Source organism: Helianthus annuus, chromosome 17 (genome assembly GCF_002127325.2).
Source record: "Helianthus annuus cultivar XRQ/B chromosome 17, HanXRQr2.0-SUNRISE, whole genome shotgun sequence".
Lineage (NCBI taxonomy): Eukaryota > Viridiplantae > Streptophyta > Magnoliopsida > Asterales > Asteraceae > Helianthus > Helianthus annuus.
In genome coordinates, this window is record NC_035449.2 from 8,890,784 (window position 1) to 8,910,318 (window position 19,535).

At 38.9% G+C, this 19,535-nt stretch overlaps 1 protein-coding gene across 1 annotated transcript; it reads left to right on the forward strand.

Annotated features, from left to right (window-relative positions):
- The first annotated feature begins 8,042 nt into the window (after positions 1 to 8,042).
- Positions 8,043 to 12,351, forward strand: LOC110922223 (putative F-box/LRR-repeat protein At3g18150). Its single transcript, XM_022166529.2, has 4 exons — positions 8,043 to 8,257; positions 9,338 to 10,466; positions 10,579 to 10,758; positions 11,791 to 12,351. The coding sequence occupies exons 2-4, from the start codon at positions 9,474 to 9,476 to the stop codon at positions 12,196 to 12,198; spliced, it is 1,581 nt and encodes a 526-aa protein (XP_022022221.1). The 5' UTR covers positions 8,043 to 8,257; positions 9,338 to 9,473; the 3' UTR covers positions 12,199 to 12,351.
- Positions 12,352 to 19,535: the final 7,184 nt, after the last annotated feature.

The following is a 19,535-nucleotide window of genomic DNA, read 5'->3' on the forward strand; positions in this document are numbered from 1 at the left end:
ATTGTAGTCAATCCCCTCAATTTGACGAAAACCCTGAACTACCAATCTTGCCTTGTTACGAATAACCACTCCACGATCGTCCTTCTTGCATTTGAAAACCCATCGAGTGCCAATTTTCTTGTAGTTCTCTGGTCTTTCAACAAGCTTCCAAACACCAAGCTTTTGAAATTGTTGCAGTTCCTCCTGCATGGCTTCAACCCAAGCATTATCTTTCAAAGCTTCTTTCCACGATTTTGGCTCTTCTTGTGACACATAACACGCGAAGGACTAGTCATTCTGCAGACCAGATTCTCTTATGGTTGAATACAAACCAGCATTCTGGTTGTTTCTCAGCTGATTACGCGTCTGCACACCGCGATGGACATCTCCTATTATGGTCTGCTGGGGATGGGTATCATGAATCCTCATTTCAGGATTTTCTGGCACACGAGCATTGATACCCAAATTATTAAAATTAAGATCAACAACCAACTCCACACCAGGGATGTGTGTAGAGGTGGATGCATTCCCTTCAGCAGTATCCACATTCTGCACATGAGATGTATCAACAGAAGCACCTTGAACAGGAGCAACTGGAGCGAAAGATCCTTCTGCTGCATCATGATATTCATCATCTTCTGAAGACTCGTTATAATCAGCAGCATCTTCATAAACCTCATTTTGAACTGTATTGTTAACCGATGAAGAGCCTTGAGGGTCAACAATAACAGGTCTGACCAATGGCGAGACAGTAGCATTGTCACTTTCAAATAACATTCTTGCAGCTGCTGATTCTTCGTCAAAGGTAGGCAGATTGAAGGAGTCAAACAGTCCATCATAATCGAACATCCACAGATCACCCGGAGCCCTAATAGGACTCGTGTACCTTTGAACCTTCACCTCACTCCATAGCTCTATCTTTTTGGTAGCTAGATTCCAAACACGAAAGTTCGGAGTTGCATATCCAAGGAAGAAACCCTCGATAGCCTTTGCTCCAAATTTTCCATCTGGCTCAATCATAGTACATGGAGCACCAAACGGTTCTAGGTAAGAAAGATCCGGTTTCCTTTTCTGAAGGAGTTCGAAGCAAGTTTTGCCATGTCTCTTTACTGTAATAACTCTGTTTAATGTGTAGCACGCAGTCGACACAGCCTCCCCCCAGAATTGAACAGGGAGTTCCGACTCTACTAACATTGTTCTTGCAGTTTCGATTATCGTCCGATTCTTCCTCTCCGCGACACCATTTTGTTGTGGAGTATAACGAGAACTGTATTCATGAAGAATGCCTTTAGAAGTACAGAACTCATCCATAACTTGATTCTTGAATTCGGTTCCATTGTCGCTTCGGATCCTCTTCACTTTCAACGAATAGAGATTCTCCAACATTGTGAGAAGATCCTTGAGGATGCCAGGAGTTTCACTCTTGTGTGCCATGAAGGATACCCAAGAAAATCTAGAGTAGTCATCAGTAACCACTAAACAATACGTATCTCCGAATGTTGTCTTGTGCTTCATAGGTCCGAAAAGGTCCATATGAAGACGTTCGAGAGGCATGCTGACAGTGTTGATTTTCTTCAAAGGGTGGGACTTCTTCGTTTGCTTCCCCTTTTGGCATGAGAGATATCTTGTAAATGAAAACTTCTCACAGGGACACCACTCACAAGATTGTTTTTCACCAAATGGTTCATCTTTCTCAAGTGAATGTGGCCCATTCTTCTGTGCCAAGATATAGACTCCTTTTCAGTGGCTTTTGAGACAAAGCAAGTGACTTGTGCAGACGTTGTAATGGCTTGGCTCATATCGAGAATATAAAGATCATTAACTCTCGGAGCCGATAAGAGAATCCATTCTTATGGAATTTTGAATCCGGGCTTCAGCACATAACAGCCGGCATCATCAAAATGCACGGTGAACTTCTTATCGCAGATTTGCGACACACTGAGAAGATTATGATCAATTTGACGAACATAATTGATCTTATCGAAACACACAATACCATTGGAGATACTTCCATCTCCAGTGATGTATCCGCCTTTGTCTCCCGCAAATGCGACATAGCCTCCTCTAATATTTCTCACGTCGTACAGGAGCCGTAAGTCGCCAGTCATGTGCCTGGATGCCCCACTATCAACAATCCAATGACTATTAATAGTTCCTCCTGGAACACCCTGCACATGTCGTTCAAAGATCAGTTGAGGATGGGGACCCAAGCCTTAGTGGTCTTGGGTCGTCCCTGAGCATCACGAAACGTGATCTCGATCTGTTGATGATTCTCAAACACATTAACTCCCCCTGAACTATCACCCGTTTTAGGTCTCCAAGTTTCTTTTTGCCTACCAGATTGAGTGTTGTAAATTGTTTTTGAAGATTCTGGTTTTAACGGCTGTGACATACTTGGTTCCCTTTTAACTGTTTTAACTTCAGGTTTTAAAGCTTTCTCAACAGTTTTTATATTCTTACGTCGCAGTTTCGATTCTTGTTCTTTAATTATTCGTTTATCACGTTTCGGTGAAACTGACTGACGTTGAGGGTGAACCTTTTCAGGTGGAGCTTTCTCAACAAATTTTTCTTTTGGAGCGTTTGGGCAATTTTTAATGATATGCCCAAATTCCCCACATTTAAAGCATGTTCTCCTTTCAACAAATTTATGAGAACTTGATTGACCATGGGATGTCGAGCTCGTGGAACCAGAGGTGCTAGCCTTTTCATCACTCCCATTTGTATGTTGAGTGTAATTGTTATCACTGTTACGCTTTAAGATCGTGACTTGTTGTACAAAATCTGTGTTAGATTTGTTCTCAAAAGTTTCAATTTTATCAGTACCCTTGGATGACACGAACTTGACATCTTTTGCTTTCTTTTGAAATCGAGCTCCTTTTGTTTCAGATTTCAATTGAGAGACATTAGGCTTTTGAGCTCGCTTGACTGGTTGTCTACTCTTAGAAGCACTGGGTTGTTGAGTGGTTGGTGATTTTTGATTACCAAACTGTTTTCTGATCTCAGCCTTAGGAATTGGATCACATTGTGTCACTACAATTCCCGGAAGAGTTTTTCCCAAAAATTTGTTTGTATTATCTTCAAAGACTTTATCAATCAAGGATTGATTAACATTTTCAATTGGGAAATCATGATCTGAGTAAATTTTATCACCACCAACCAATGTATACAACACATTGTTGCTTTTAACCGCAGACATAGATTTCTTGTCAACCTTGACAGGATCTATCACTTGTTTCTCAACTGATGAAACAGTAGGAGTATCAGGATCACAAAGGATGTGATTCTCAAGTGGAATGACTACTCCTTTCATCTTGCCAAGTAATTTATCCTGATCACTTACATCCATTTCTGATTCATCATCCGATGACTCATAGTCCTCGATAATTGGAGGACCTTGCTTCATGGATGCTGAAACTTCTTGCTGCTTTGTGGATGTGCTTGAAGAATTGTCCGGTTTGAACCCTAGGCCAGTAGAAAATTCCTCAAAGTTCAGAGGCACACTGGGTTCATACTGTGGCATATCTTCCTCATCAGGCATCTTGGTATAGTTATGCCTCAAAGGGGGCGGGCATTTCTTATATCCTATGCCCTTTTGATTTCCCTTCAGTTGTTGAACATCGATGATGTGATCAAGCATAAATCGGGAGTTAGAATAACTTTCCAATTTTTGTTTGATCGCGTCATGCTCACATTGGGCAATGGCTAACTGCTTTTTGGTTTCCTCAACAAGATTTATGTATTCATTTATACTTATTTGTTTATGGTAAACCACCTTGTTAACTTCGGACACACTTTTCTTTAATGTTTCTATTACAGATTTAAATTCTTTTTCGTTCCGAGTTAAAGCCATGTTTGCCTCTTTGCATTTCGAAAGTTCAATAACCAAATTCTGATTATGACTATGAAGCTTTTCTGATTCAAGCTTCATATCTGCACATGATTTACAAACACTAGGAGCAGGAGGTTCAGAAATTACCTGACTCGAAGAGGCTGAGACATTTGCCATAAAGGCAGTTTGAAAAGAAAAAGCTCCATCTTCAGAAAAGAACTTCTCCATTTCCTTTGATGCAGTAGCAGCCCTCCTGATCAGAATTGATTTCTGACATTTAAGCTCATCAGCTTCATTCAATAGATCTTGAACATCAGCACCTCCTTCCTCCTTCACATCAGGCTCAGATTGATTATCCCCAGAAATAGAGCCTTCTTCATCAGAACTACCAGAATAACCAGAGCTGTCATCACTCTCAGAAAATTCTTCCTTATGAACATGCTTGATGTGATTGATAATCTTTGCATAACAAGTTGTTCCACCACCCTGATCACCTTCTCCAAACTGCACAGACCAGTCACATCCTTCATCAGCTTGAACTGTCAAAGCCTGATTGGGATTTGATGGTCCAGACTGGTTCTGATTGTTGTTGACTGCCACAATCCTCCTGTCACGATTTTCTTGCTGGGCATTTACATTTGAAGTGCTCGTCTGGTTTCTGAAGGGGTTATGATTTCCTTGTTTTGTTGGCCGAGTGCACTCACGTTTGAAGTGCCCTTTCTCGCCACAATTAAAGCATGTGACAGCGTTTATATCAAACCCATACTTCGTGTCTTTCTTTCCTTCCAACGAAGTTCTTCCAGTATGATCCATGAAATCTTTTGCCCTTCTGACTGCACTAGCAAAAGCCCACTTAATATCCATCAACTCCATTTCATCCTTGTCGATCTGTTGATAATCTTCATGGGTCATGTTGATGTTTCCAATATGACCCGCAACCAACCCGCAGTAAGCACTAACCATAGTATTGATAAGTTCTACATGCTCCTTTGCTACTTCAATACTGACTTGGGAAAGGTTTGAAGTGTCAACGCGAACAGTGTTAGGGTTTGGAGGTTGAGGATTGTTTGTAAAATGAGCTTGTTGTGGTGGTTGGACTTGTGGCTGTGATGGAACCGGAATGTAAGATCTTGGATCAAATTGTGGTTGTGCCGGATTGACTTGCGGTGGAGGTTGAGGTGTTGGAATATAAGTTCTTGGATCGAAAGCCGGAGCAGCAGATGATTGAGGAAACGGAAATGAACTTGTGTTGGACACAAATGCAGTTTGCAGTTTTGGTTGCTGAGCTGCATTAGATCTGGCTAAGGCATCAAATCCAGGAAGATACATTTCTGTATTCTGAGGAGCAGGAACTCGCTTGGCTTTCCTGATTTCTTCATCATTTTTATGTTCCAACTTCTGGATGAACTCATAGATGTTAACTGTATCCAGAGTACCAGTATGCTTCAACAACTCTATAAAAGAACTCCACTTTGGAGGTAAGGCATCAGCAAACCTGTTCACCATATCCTGTTGAGTAGCCAAAACCCCATAAGCACACATTTCACTAATCAAATGATAAAAACGCGTAGTCATATCATTAAGGGTTTCATTTTCCAAAAACTGAAAAGACTCAAATTCTTTCTTCAACAGATCATGGCGAGACTTTCGAGTAGCTGCATTGCCTTCTCCTCTCGCAACCAAGGCATCCCACAATGTTTTCGTGTCTCTACAATAGGAGAACTGATGATAGATATCTTTGTTAAGTGCTTGTGTGAGAGTAGCAAAAGCCTTTTTCTCCAGATCATAGGCTTTCTTGTCATCTTCCAACATGTTAGCATAACCCGCTGAAGTGGATGCGGCAACTTCCAGATTGGCGTTGAATGGATTGATGAAACACGTCCAAAGCTCGGTGCTTTGCCCTTGCACATAAGTATGAAAACGACTTTTCCATGATGGAAAATCGTTTATATGGTTTAACTTTGGTGGACGATTGTTGCTACCCGTCTCACTTTCACTGATTAGCAGATTTTGAATACTTTGACTTTGATTGGATACCAAAGCCCATTGACTGGCACTGATTGCCGGTTGTGGAAACATACTTCTCGCCCACGCTGCTGCGGAAGTTTGATCTTGACCGGGTTGTGGGTCCGTACTCCAGTCCCAAGGATTTGTACAACTCATTTTTGATGTCTACTACCTGAAAACTTGAACAAACACTTGAAAACACACTGTTATGGTTAACTTGCAAACCTTCTGTTGAAAACTTAGACACTGTCTTGACGAAACAGAATTGACTTTTGACGAAACAGTAGTCGACGAGACAGATTCTGTTTCTTCAAACAAGTTTGAGGAAACAGATATGTGATTCGTCAAAAGGACCTTTGGCGAAATAGACTTAGATTCTTCAAAGGGACTTTTGGCGAATTAGGCGTGATTCGTCGAAGGGGCCTTTGGCGAAACAGAATTTGATTCGTCGAAGGAACCTTTGGCGAATTAGATGTTTTCTGTTTCGTCGATTTTGTGATTCGTTGATATTCTGATTCGTCAAAAAGAGATTGTCAGTGGTTGGTAAAAGTTGGTGAAAAGTTTATACCCAGCCTGTCAACCTCACACGACTTCCCACACCTGCTATCCACCAACTTAGAAGTATGGTGGATAATAGTATAAGTCAAACACTTTTTCAAATAACAAGACCTTTTCTTTTAGATCAAAACCCAACCTTTTACAAGAACACTTTGAAGATAGTATGAGAAAATGAAGAACACTAGAACTGTAGGATGAACTGACAATTTTCAAACACAAATTTTAACTAAAAATTTCAATCAAAACCAACTTGTGAGTATGAAGAGCACACAAACAAGTGAGGTTTTCACTAAAATTTTAGCAAAATCCCAAGAAAGTCAACAGTTTTATAGTAACCTTATCCAGAAAAATATGAAGTTTCAAGAACCAAAAACCAATGAAAAACACTACAACTTGTTCAACAACCTGGACTATGTTTGATTTTAAACAAGGATAAGAGCCAAGGCTCTGATACCACTTGTAGGTCCCTAAATCGGAGGATCGATTTTCACTACGCAATCCTTGTTTATAACAAACAAAGTTAAGTGTGCGGAATCCACTTAACTTAGCCAACCAAACATAGAACAAGATAAACACGCGGTTAACCAAAGAAACACAATCGTCTGATTAACTTGATGAGAAATGCCAACTGATACAAACACAGTTCTTACAAGCACAAAGGGTAAACTAGCATCTCTGAGCTTTCTGTGAAACATTCTGTGCCTTTATATAGCAGATGGGCTAAAGTCCTTGACGAATCAGGAATTGGGCTGACGAAACAGAACTAAGCCCATTAACAAGCCCACTAGTCAACGAATCACATCTGATTCGTTGACTGCCTTGACGAATCATAAATGAAACACATAAGCCTGATTCGTCGACATCAAATTGACGAAACATGCCTGTTTCGTCAAGGCCTGCAATTTTGTAAACTGTTTCTGCAAACAGTTATGCAAAAACAGATGGCACAGAAGCATTACATTATGACATAAATACCCTTACATGCGACATGCATTGTTTTACCATAAGTACATACAAAGAGAGACAAAACACGTCGGACACAAGTGGATAGGAGGATATCCGACTTGGTCGACTACGGATACAGACTCGATAAAAGATTAAAGACCGTACAAAATACGACAATACATATAAGACTAGTAACAGACACAAAAAGTGCATCAACAACTTCACATTTTAGTATTTGAAATTTTGATTCTATTACTCAAATGGACATTTGGATTTCAATTCTAATTACTTAAGTGAACTCAATTTTGATCTTGAACCAAACATTGTTAACGTTGGTCTCTAGTCATTTCATTAAAAATGACACACACACACACACATATATATATATATATATATTAAAACATAAATTGCGCCAACCGATCCGAACCAAACTGAGCGGACCTTTGCTCGTGCTCGGTTCATTTACAAACCGAACCGAGCATTTTTTTAATCGAGCTAAATCGAACGAGCAAATTCCAAGCATTTTCCGAGCGAGCATCGAACGAGCGTCGAGCGTCGAGCAATTTAAACAATCCTAGTTCTAAATACGCACTCTAAGTCGTCCAAATAAAAAAAAATCTATTTTTTTAAACTTAAGAAAGATTAAATTAAATAATTGAATTAAAAAATGTTATGTCTTAAAAGAAAGATTAAATTAAAACAACTTTTTTTTTTCTTTTCTTTCTAGAGATTGTTTTATTACTAAACGAAAAAGAAAACTGGCGCCATACGCATTGTGACCTAGCCTCAATCGTCTCCTCCACTCCTGCCAATCGCCTCCGCTGCCGCCGTCGCACCGTCGTATCGCTGCTCCATCTGACCACCGATCATTATAGCAAACGAAATCGTACACCCAATCGCTCGTTTTCAGCCTGGAACACTTGCTACGGAGGAGAGGGAGTAAGTCAAAACCTATTGCTTCTAGTCTTTTTTTCATAGTAACAATTTCTTTATTTGTTTCACGGTTGTAAATGTTTTTTTTTTTAATCAAGAATCGTTTTCTTAGGCGTAAATATCAGTTTAATGTTTTCATCCATCAGCTTGAGATTTTCTACTGGTGGCGGAAAGTCACCGGACCTAAAATTTTCTATAAAACAGCGGTCGAGGGGGTCGAAAACGTATATACCCAAAAATTTCCATACGAAAACTACGAAAAGTTCGGAAGATCGGCCACCCCACCCGCCCCTTAAAAGCTTCGCCCATGCATCCATCAAACTTAGTACCCTTTTATAAAAATCTTTTCCTTTGTGTGGGACCATTAAGGTACGCAGAAGTAACCTTATTGTGTGTCTTTCATACATGTTGACTTAATGTGAAGATAGTGAAGCATACAGGTCAATAAAGAGTTAAACTATGAGATTAGACACAATATTTATAATTTTTTTTAAACAAAAAGATTTCACCAAAATAAATACCAATGAGGTAGTGGTTGAGTGGTTGGGGAAAAACTTGGTGTTCCTTGTGACCCAGGTTCGACTCCCACTCTCCCCATTATTTTCTGCGGCATCCAGGTGAATGGCGAATACGGGTGGCGTCGTTTCGTCTTGGATGGGAGGCGAGTTTTTACCGATTATTCCACTGTCGTGCCTTTAGGCGGGTGGAGGTCGGGTTTCCGCGCATCTGGGAGAGCCAAGGGGCTGGCGGCGGTTGAGTAGTCGACCTTGGCCACAACGCCCGGTGTCACGGTGGTTGGCACGCCGTTCTTTGCCGTTGAAAAAAAGATGGATCAACAAATAGTCTTTAAACACATGGCTCTTTACTATTGGATCTCAGTGTGGGTCCACCATGATTTAGGAGTCTATTGTTTAGACGCTTGTCCCAAGTGTTAGGTTTTGAAGTGAATGAATTTTTGCGTGTTCTCTAAATTTAGACGCTTCATATGTTTATTTTGGTGAAATTTGTTTGGTCAATGTTTATTCTCGTGTTGTATTGATGGTTTTTTTTTTCATGCTTTGGCTGTTACATATTATCAAATTGCAGCTTTTGGAGTCAATGGAGAATGTAACAAGATGACAAACACAGACAAAGAAGAATGCTAAAAGTGTGGATGAATCTATAGAAAAGGATCTAGCATATATATGAATGCGTGTTTGAATCAAGGTAGAGTGGGGAAAGAATGGATTCTAGCCATGGTAAAAAGAGAATGAATGTAGAGGACGACGATAGACTAAGCAGCTTGCAAGATGAGCTTATCCATAAAATTCTTTCTTTTATTGGTATCAAACATGCTATTCAAACGAGTGTTTTGTCATCGAGATGGAGGTTTATTTGGACTTCAATGCCTTATCTCAATTTCTCATGGGACGATTTCTATAGGTTACCCAAGTTCTCCGAATTTGTTACACATGTTCTCTCTGGCCGCGATACTCAAACAGAAGTGTCTTCAGTCAAGCTTAGTAATTTTCATGGAAAGGATAGCGATGTGATTGTCGAACAAATCATGAAGTATGCATTCTCTCACAATATCCAACAACTGGATGTTGCATGCTTGCCTCAGAATAATGTTGAATTCCCTCCTTTTCTCTTTAGTTCTCGGTCTCTTAAACATCTTAGTTTGACAAAGGAAAGTTTCGTATCGTACCAAAGGAGACGTTCTTGCTCATATGTGTTTAATGTAACATCTACTTGGGAGCTCCCTGTGTTAACAACATTGTATCTCGATGGTGTCACTTTGTGTTGTGATGAAAATACTGATAAGTGCATTGATTTTTTCTCCAAGTGTGCAAACTTGAAGGATCTTACCTTAAAAAGTTGCTATACGAAGGGATTTAAGGGTTTAAGTATTTGTCTTCCTCTACTATCTAATCTTACACTTGAAGATGTTTGTGGTGGTAGTGTGAATGTTTTCAATATTGTTGCACCTCAACTCAAGAACCTCAATATAAGAGGTGTGTTTACGCAAGACCATCAGTATCTGATTTCTGCACCCGACCTTGCATTCTTGCTCTATGAAGGATTAGAAAATTTATCACTTTCGACACACGGTTTCCTTTCTTTGGAGAAGGCGGATATTTGTGTATCTTATCCACACGATGCTCGTCAAGTTCTACGTCTGCTTCAACTACTTCACAATGTCAAGTCTCTTACACTTAACTTGGAAATTGTTGAGGTAATTGGTAGTGTTTATCTTATGCATCTTACAATGATTTTCGGTCTAAGAAATATACATAAGTTCTTTGATTTTTTATTTATTTATTTATTTTTTTTTTTTTTTTGTGCAGCTTCTTTCTTCATCCGTGGAACTGATGTCTTATCAACCTTCTCCATTTTTTAACTTAAAGAGTTTAAAGATTCATGCTGTAACAGAATTTTCACACTATAGTGGAAAGATGTCTGCGGAAGTCAAAAGCTATTTGCTAGATAGTTCTACAGGTGCCAACTTAATAATGGTTCCGCGTGAGGTATCATATTTCATTATGAATTATATTATTAATTTCCATACGGTCCATACATCATACTTATTTCTCGATGTTATGAAGAATATTATGGTAAGCAATTGACATAATGTTTAGATCCTTGTGTTCTGATTACAGAACATTTCTAATTTAGGGCTGTAAATGAACCGAACGAACACAAACAAGGCTATGTTCGTGTTCGTTCGTTAAGGAAATTTGGATGTTCGTGAACTGTTCGCGAACACATGACAAACAGAAGTTTGTGTTCGTGTTCGTTCGTTAAGGAATTTTGGTTGTTCGCGAACAGTTCATGAACACTAACCATGAACGCAAACGAACACAAATGAACTTTAATTTTGAAAATTAAAAAAGGCACCGTTAATCTTAAACATTGTACACAGCGAAAGTAGTTAAATATAACCATTTAAAGATTGAAGGGATGGATAATATTGGGTTCAATCGATTGGAGATAAGCTGAATGAAGGAGCGTGATATCAAAAGAGGGAGAGGGCAAGAGAGAGGGAAATAATACATATGGGGAAAGTAAAAAATTAATAAAACATTATAAATTTAAAAAAAAATAAACATAAAAAACCTAAACGAACGGACATAAACGAACGAACACGAACGAACATATTATCGAACGTTCACGAACGTAGTCGAACGAACGAGACCTTTGTTCGTGTTTGTTCGTTAAGCTTATCGAACGAAATTTTTTGTCCGTGTTCGTTCGTTAAGCTTATCGAACGAACACGAACGAACATATTATCGAACGTTCACGAACGAACGAGACCTTTGTTCGTGTTCGTTCGTTAAGCTTATCGAACGAAATTTTTTGTCCGTGTTCGTTCGTTAAGCTTATCGAACGAACATAAACGAACTTCCCGCCGAACGGTTCACGAACTGTTCGCTGAACGTTCGGTTCGTTTACAGCCCTAATTTCTATATGATATAAATTTAGCTACGCATTAAATTTTGTAAAATTGCGAATATTATGATGGTTTCATTAAATCTTATAATGTCATGGAAACACCGCAGGTGATTATAGCTATTAAAAACACCAAGTTTGCACAAGAATATGTTTCAGAGTTATGGGAGCTGTTAGAGCAGGAGAAAGCTAGAATAGAGGCCAAAATGACAAAGATGCGTGAACATATCTATAAGTTTAACGATATGTGTTGGGATTATACGAGTGTGCAGATTAAGAAAGCCAAAGAAAAGACTTCTGACATCATTGTAAAGTTGCAAGATATTAAAAGCTTACTGGCAGAGCTGCCTGCATCAAATCAGGCTACCATTCAACCATCTTTCTCTACTTTGTGTGCCGAAGCCGCCGTTGTCATGAATAAAATAACAGAATGTATAAAGATGGGCTGTGATGAGAATCAAAGGCGTTTAAATATGCGCTTTCATGAACTTGCTACCACGTTGCAGCCGTCTTCTTAGCAAAGTGCAAGTTCTTGAGTTACCTTGTACTCACTAGTGATGACTCTAATCAACAAGTAAACTCTTGTCGTGATATTGTGTTTTTTTGTTCGGATATGTTTGTAAACTCTTGTTGTGTTGGTTTTTCATTCGTTTGGTTATGTTTTTACTTTTTGAGTTCTTGTTTATATTGTTCTTTTTAAGGGGGTTCGGGGCGTCTTCGGGGACTTCAAGCGGGGAGGGATTTTGCCGATTAGGGGGGTACCGCCATTAAGGCGGGGGATGAAATCGGGGAAGCAAATGGGGGTGGAGGCACCGAAGAGAGGGGGAGGAGAGAGAGAGGAGAGAGGGAGAGGGGACCAATCAATGCTTTTCTTTTTTTTCTTTTTTTTTTTTTTAAAAAAAAAAAACCAATTCACCTAAGAGGGGAGTGCCGCCATCAATTTAGGGTGTTAGGGGAGTTTAAGAGGGGAGTTGACGTGGCACACGAGGATTGATTTGGCGTAAGAGAGGGGACTCACCTATTAGGTGAGCACCCCCTTCACCCTAAGTGAGATTCTGTTCAAGCAACTTTATTTTTGAAATCACTAATTAGTGTCATGTTTTTTATTGGTTTTTCTTTAATTTTTGAAACATGATCTAAAACTTATGTTACTTTTACTTCGCATATCAACATAAAACACATCATGTATTTCTGTCGTGACGAAGATGGGTCAAAAATTATTCAGACAAGAAACTCATGAAAATATTGAGTGTGAAATATGACCCGGTTCACCTTAAAAGAGCTTGAAAGAGAAACAGAAAAAGAGCTTGAAATATGGTCTGGTTCATGGTTCTAACCGGTACCTGGCCGTTCAAATGAAGACGGTTCAAATACACACAACCAGATCGGTTATATGTTTGGTTACGAGTCCAAACAATAGGTTTCTGAAAACACAGATTATAAGAGATTTATTTCACAATGAATTTCGATTATTTCATTAAAAAAATTTGGTTCGTGTCTGATCTGAGGCAACTTTGGGCTCTAAAAGTGTTGAAGTATAATCCAAATACAATGAAACTTTTTTCAATTTAAATTTAAACTCGAAACGAATTAAATTTCGAGTTAATCTAGTTAATCGTATAATTTGAAACTGAATTTAAATTGAAAATATTGATAAGTGCATTGGTTTAAATATTGTCTTCCTCTACTCTCTAATCTTACAGTTGAATATGTTCATGGGAGCATAACGGTTTTCAACATTGTTGCACCTCAACTCAAGAATCTTAGCATAAGTTCCTTTTTGCAAGCGCACGAATCTCCAACCAATCATCAATATCTTCTTTCAGCACCTGACCTTGTATTCTTGACCTACAAAGGTCATTATTGTTTGCAGCTTTCTACAGACGGTTTCCTTTCTTTGGAGAAGGCGGATATTTGTGTATCCAGTCCAAAAGATGCTCATCAAGTTTTACGTCTGCTTCAACATCTTCACAGTGTCAAGTCTCTTACACTTAACTTGGAAATTGTTGAGGTAAAACTTGATGATGAACTTATCATTGCCGATTGGTATATCGATAGCTGTTGGAATTATTTGAGCATGCAGATTGAGAAAAGGAAAGAAAAGCCTTCAAGCATCATTTCAAAGCTGTTAGAGATTAAAGAATTACTGGAAGAGCTGCCTGCATCAAACATAGCTACCATTCAACCATCTTTTTCTTCTTTGTGCACAGAAGCTGACATTGTCATGAATAAACTGACAGAATGTATGTATGAAGCTGCTTTTTGACATGAATCGAAGGCGTTTAAGTGTGTGCTGCGATGAACTTGCTACAAGTTTGCAGCAATTGTCTTAGGAAATCGTAAGTTCTTAATTAATCTTGTGAGTACACAAGTGATGACTATATTCTATAAATGATATTGTTCTTTTGTTTGGATATGTTTGTTTGCATAATTAAGATACTGAAGTGATTCTGGTTGTAAACAATATAATAAATGAAGCTTTCAATGACTGAGATTTTAAATAGTTGGAAACAGATGGCAAAAAACACCAATAAATTAGTTAGTTGGGTCACATATGCTAAGTTTTGGGCTCTAAAATATTGAAGACTTATCTATAAGCAATGAAACTTTTTAGCAAGTTATATACATTAATTCATTATTACTTTAGAGCTTTTTACAAGTAATTTTCGTTTTTCATACAAGGACAACTTCCTTATAGTTGGTAGAGTTTTATAACATTTTTTTAGACGTTATTCATTTAAAATTCTAATTATTAAACTATTTTTTTTTGTATTGATTTAGTGTTTAGCTTTTGTCCTAGAGTTTAACCACTTAAATTTGTTCATATTCAAATAAATAGAATTATAGATTTTTAACATATAACTTGGGGGTAAAGTTAGCAAAAGTTTAGGACTAAAGTACTATGAAAAAAGAGTTCCAAGGATTAGCCCATCATTAACCAATTTTAGTATCCTAAAACTTTTACAAGGATTTGGAGCAATTTCATATTTGTGTTAATTTTAACCATTATATTTGTTTTTTTTTTTTTTCATCATCTAAACTAGTACTTTCTACTTACAAAGATAGCTCTGTTTTTATTTTCGTTACTTAATATGTTGGTTAAATGTTCATATACCTACGGGGCACTAGTGGGTAAGCCCCTCCCGGGTAGGCGAGGCGGGTTAGGTCGGCCTTAAGGGAGTGAACCATTTGAGTTGTTTGAGGTCAAAGATGAACTTGGGATTTGTTGGTGGTTTTTATTAGTTGGTGAGTTTGACTTTATTAAATTAAAAAAAATTATGGCATGGGTAGACGTCGCCAATGTTTTATAGCTAATGGGTACTTTAAAAGAAGAGTAAAATGCACGGATAGTCCCTGTGGTTTGGTGAAATTTCACCCTTAGTCCCCAACTTTTGAAAATTACACCCTTGCTCCCTGTGGTTTGATAGTTTGTTACACGGATAGTCCTTAGAGTGGATGGGGTTTAGTTTTCTCAGTTAAATTGGTGTGAGATGACTATAATACCCTTAATATAAAATTAAATAAACTAATCAAGTATTAAATATATAAAACATATTTGTATATACACACACTTACTGAACCACCAGAACATTCTTCTTCATCTTCTTGCAACCATCTTCTCTTTCACAACGCTCCACCACCTGAATCTTCTCCCAACCACCACCTCTACTGAACCACCACTCCGGCGTCACTCACTTTGATGTATCACCACCAATTTAAAACATGGGCGGACCCAAGCCCAACCCAAGGTGGGCGGGCGCACCCCCGAGGAAAAAAAATTTAGTGCTAAGTTCCGTCGAAAATCCCGTCCGCACCCCTTGGAATTTTTCGTCCGCACCCCTTGGAATTTTTCGACCACACCCTTGAAATTTTTCATCCGCACCCCTTAGGTAAAAAGTGTTATCAATTTATATTTTAATTTTTTTTAAGTAAACTCTTATTTAAAAAAAAAAATACTACCTAAATTATATAACTTTTAATACCTAACTAACTAAACCCAAATACCCATATCTTTACCCACTTATAATTCCTAACTAGCTAGCCCACTAAGTCTTAGCCCATTAACTAAACCCAACAATATTTCAAACTATAATAAAATAATTAAAGCCCAAAACCTTTAGATATTCTCTTCCCCTCTCTCTCTCTCTCTCTCTCTTGCGTCCCTACACTGCCAACGAACAACATCACCCAGCGACAACAGTCCAGCAGCCGGCGACCACAGTAATCAGCCACCATACCACCGTCGTTTGACACCAAATCTAACCGGAATCCGAACACGGGTAAGTTTCTTTGTTATTTTGATGATTTTGGTTGATATTATAGGAGAAAAAAGGGTAATAAAGTTGTTAAATAAGTTTGAAATTTTGGGTGTTTTGACGTTGTTTATGGTTGCTTAGATGATTTTTAGGGTGATTATGTTGTTTATATATTTTTATGGTGATTACAACTTACGTTATGATTTCTAGGGCTTGAATATTTGAAAATTAAAATTAAAATTGAAACATTATACTATGGAGCGATGAACTTATGTTATATAGAAAAAGAATTGCTTAAGAAATTAGTTTTAGATGATGCTTTGGGTAGATTTCAAAAAATGAAAACACGTAGGACGTCGACGTTTTAATTATGTTTGTAACAAGGTTTGACATGTTTTTAATGATTATATAAATTTAGTTTGATGTTCGTTTGTTTTACATGACCCAACCCGACCCGATTCGAACCATTTTTTTTACTTATATACCTAGGGGCCTAAAATTTTTAAAAAAGTTTCGCACCCCCATGGAAAAATTCCTGGGTCCGCCACTGATTTAAAACTCAAAAACCATTGAAACCCACCAATGACCCACATCCAACGACCACCGGTTAAACATCACCATCCACTGTCATCACCGTAATTCCCGTAAAACATCCAGATCTGTCACCCTGCGCATCACGTTCAACTCCACCCAGCCATCCATCGGTGTGCAAATCATCCTGAACCTGCAAATCAGACTTCCATCGGTGTGCATTCTGCAAATTACAGAGCAACCGCCCTCCCCCCCAAATCGTGCACCTCCATAACCCCCAATCGTAGTTTCATAGAACCTGTATAAAATTGAACAAAATCTGAAATTTGCAGGTGCTGGGAGCTTCATCTTGAAATCTGTTTCAGATTGTTTGTACGATCGGTGGTGGGGTTGGTGAAGGTGATAGGGTGAGGTGGATAGGGGTGGTTGATTTGGGGATGGGTGGTTGAAGGGGGTGGCGGTGGTGGCGGGTATGGGTTTTGGAGGCGGAGGCGTGGTGGTGGAAGGGGATGGCGGTGGATAGGGGTGGTTGATTTGGGGATGGCGGTGGATAGGGGTGGTTGAAGGGGATGGCGGTGGATAGGGGTGGTTGATTTGGGGATGGATGGTGGAGGCGGGTTAGGGTTTTGGAGGTGGCGGTGTGGTGGTGGAAGGGGATGGCGGTGGTGGGGAAGGGTGATGGCGGCAGGGGAGGTGACTGTGGTGGTGGTTTTTAGTGTGACAGAGAGAGAGAGAGAGAGTAGAAAGATATATATGGTTCGATAAGTGTGTGTATATACATATAGGTTCTATATATTTAATACTTAATTAGTTTATTTAATTTTATATTAAGGGTATTATAGTCATTTCACACCAACTTAACTGAGAAAACTAACCCCCTTCCACTCCAGGGACTATCCGCGTAACAAACTGTCAAACCACAGGGAGCAAGAGTGTAATTTTCAAAAGTTGAGGACTAAGGGTGAAATTTTACCAAACCACAGGGACTATCCATGTATTTTACTCTTAAAAGAAAATTGACATAACGAGGGTACTGGTTGCTTGAGCCAAGGGTACTACCCTTGAGTACCGATTCCACTCTTATGAGGAATTTTATGGTTTTATTTGGTATGATGTGACAAACATAGTCAAACAAAATCCACTAACAAATCAACCCAACCATCTCCTGCCTCCAAGGAGTGTTCTAAAGCCCCTGCCTGATATAGTATAGAGATTTTTAAAGAAGGTTAACTTCTCGATTGTCTTAGACCGTGGGGTATGGTGGGGTGGGGGTTGGGGGCATGAGTTGACACGTGAAGTTCGAGCCCCCCGTCGGTGAGTGACGTGTCCGTGGGGTATGGCGGGGCGTGGCTAGCCCGCGTGGCTTGGCAGTTTATTAAAATAGCGATGTTGGGTGGGTGAACCGCTTGGCTTGGCCAACCGGTTAGAATTTGAAATTTAAATGCCCCCCGCTTTGACCTGGCCAACAAGCGAATAGGAGCCGGCCACATAGGATCGCTAGCCCGCCCCACGCCTGGCTTTAAACTCCCGCCCCTTGGGCCACGCCCAAACCCAAGCCCACCTGGGGTGGTGGCTTGGGCGTTTTCAGCCAACCCACGCCCCAACACCCGCCCCTTACCCCACAGTCTTAGGGAGTGTTCTAAAGCCCCCCTATGTCAGTGCAATAAGTATAGAGTTTTTGTTTTTTTGGAGAAGGTGTAGATTGGTAGATAATAAGCCTAGGGGTGTGGCTTAACGTCACCTCGCCACCTTAGCTACTATAGCGCCTCGGGCGTCATCCTCCACACCGCCGCAATTAAAGGGGGGTGCCATGGCCCTTCTGCCAGCACGTTGACAAGCAAAAAAGGGGTGTGCAGGTGGGGCCCACCTCTTTTCAACCAATAATATCTTTTTTTATTTTGTTTAATAGAGGGCTTTAAACCATTGCATACAACTTAAAGGGAGGGACTTTAAAGCTCCCCGTATGACATGGCGTCTAGGTGGATCTGAAATGGCATGGTAAAACCCATAAAGGCTTTATACCATACCCTCCGGCTTAAAGTAGTTGACATAATAATTGTAGTATAGTAGATATGGCATAAGATGCTTAAAAGCCTTTTTATCCTTATATGGCGGGATGGCAACCAACCATATGTGTTGCGCCACATGCACGCAATTATAAGTCAGAATATGCTTATTTCAATCTTAATTCACCCTGAAGTTTACAGCATTTGACCGAATGCAACCCTTGTGAATATGCAGTGGTAGTATCAAATAGACTTGAAGCCAATATCTAACTTATACTTTACGTTATGTAAATATGCAGTGGTAGTATCAAATAGACTTGAAGCCAATATCTAAAACCACTTATAAATTATTTAGTTTGAGATGTTAATCATAGTCGGTTCAACCTTTTCTTTTCTTGTTCCGGGCCAGTTTTAAAGTCGGGTCCCTTTAGTAAAAAAGAAAGATTTTTTGGCATAGAATCCTAACACGTGTGAATATGATGACACATATTTTTTATACAGATATTTAAAAGACATACTATAATATATGTTGGAGTTGGACCAAATTTTAGTGAAAAAGAAAACTTTTCTAAGTATATTGATTCAGTATTCTCTTTGTTAAATCCTGAAAATTGCATGATGTTAATAATAAATCTTTTATTCGTATCCAATTTGTGAAAACAGAAAAAAGAAAAAAAAAAGAAAAAAAGATAAAAGGGAGGAAGTCCTTATCCAAACACTTTCTCATACGTTAACAAGACTAAGAATTGCATAACCATTATACAAACAAAACTAAGAATTACATAAACCATTTTCAAATAATCGAAAAATAAAATACACAAATAGTATAAAGAAAAAAGTGTATTGTATAAATTGGTATAACGTACGCTATGTACGCAATGTGAAATCGCATGTTATAAAATAGCATGAATGAAATCGCATGTGATAATTTTGATGAAATCGCATGTTGGTTTTTTGTAACAATTTCGCATGTGGTAATTTTGATGAAATCGCATGTTAAAAAAACCAACATGCGAAATTGTTACAAAAAACCAACATGCGATTTCAATATGGGATGAAGAT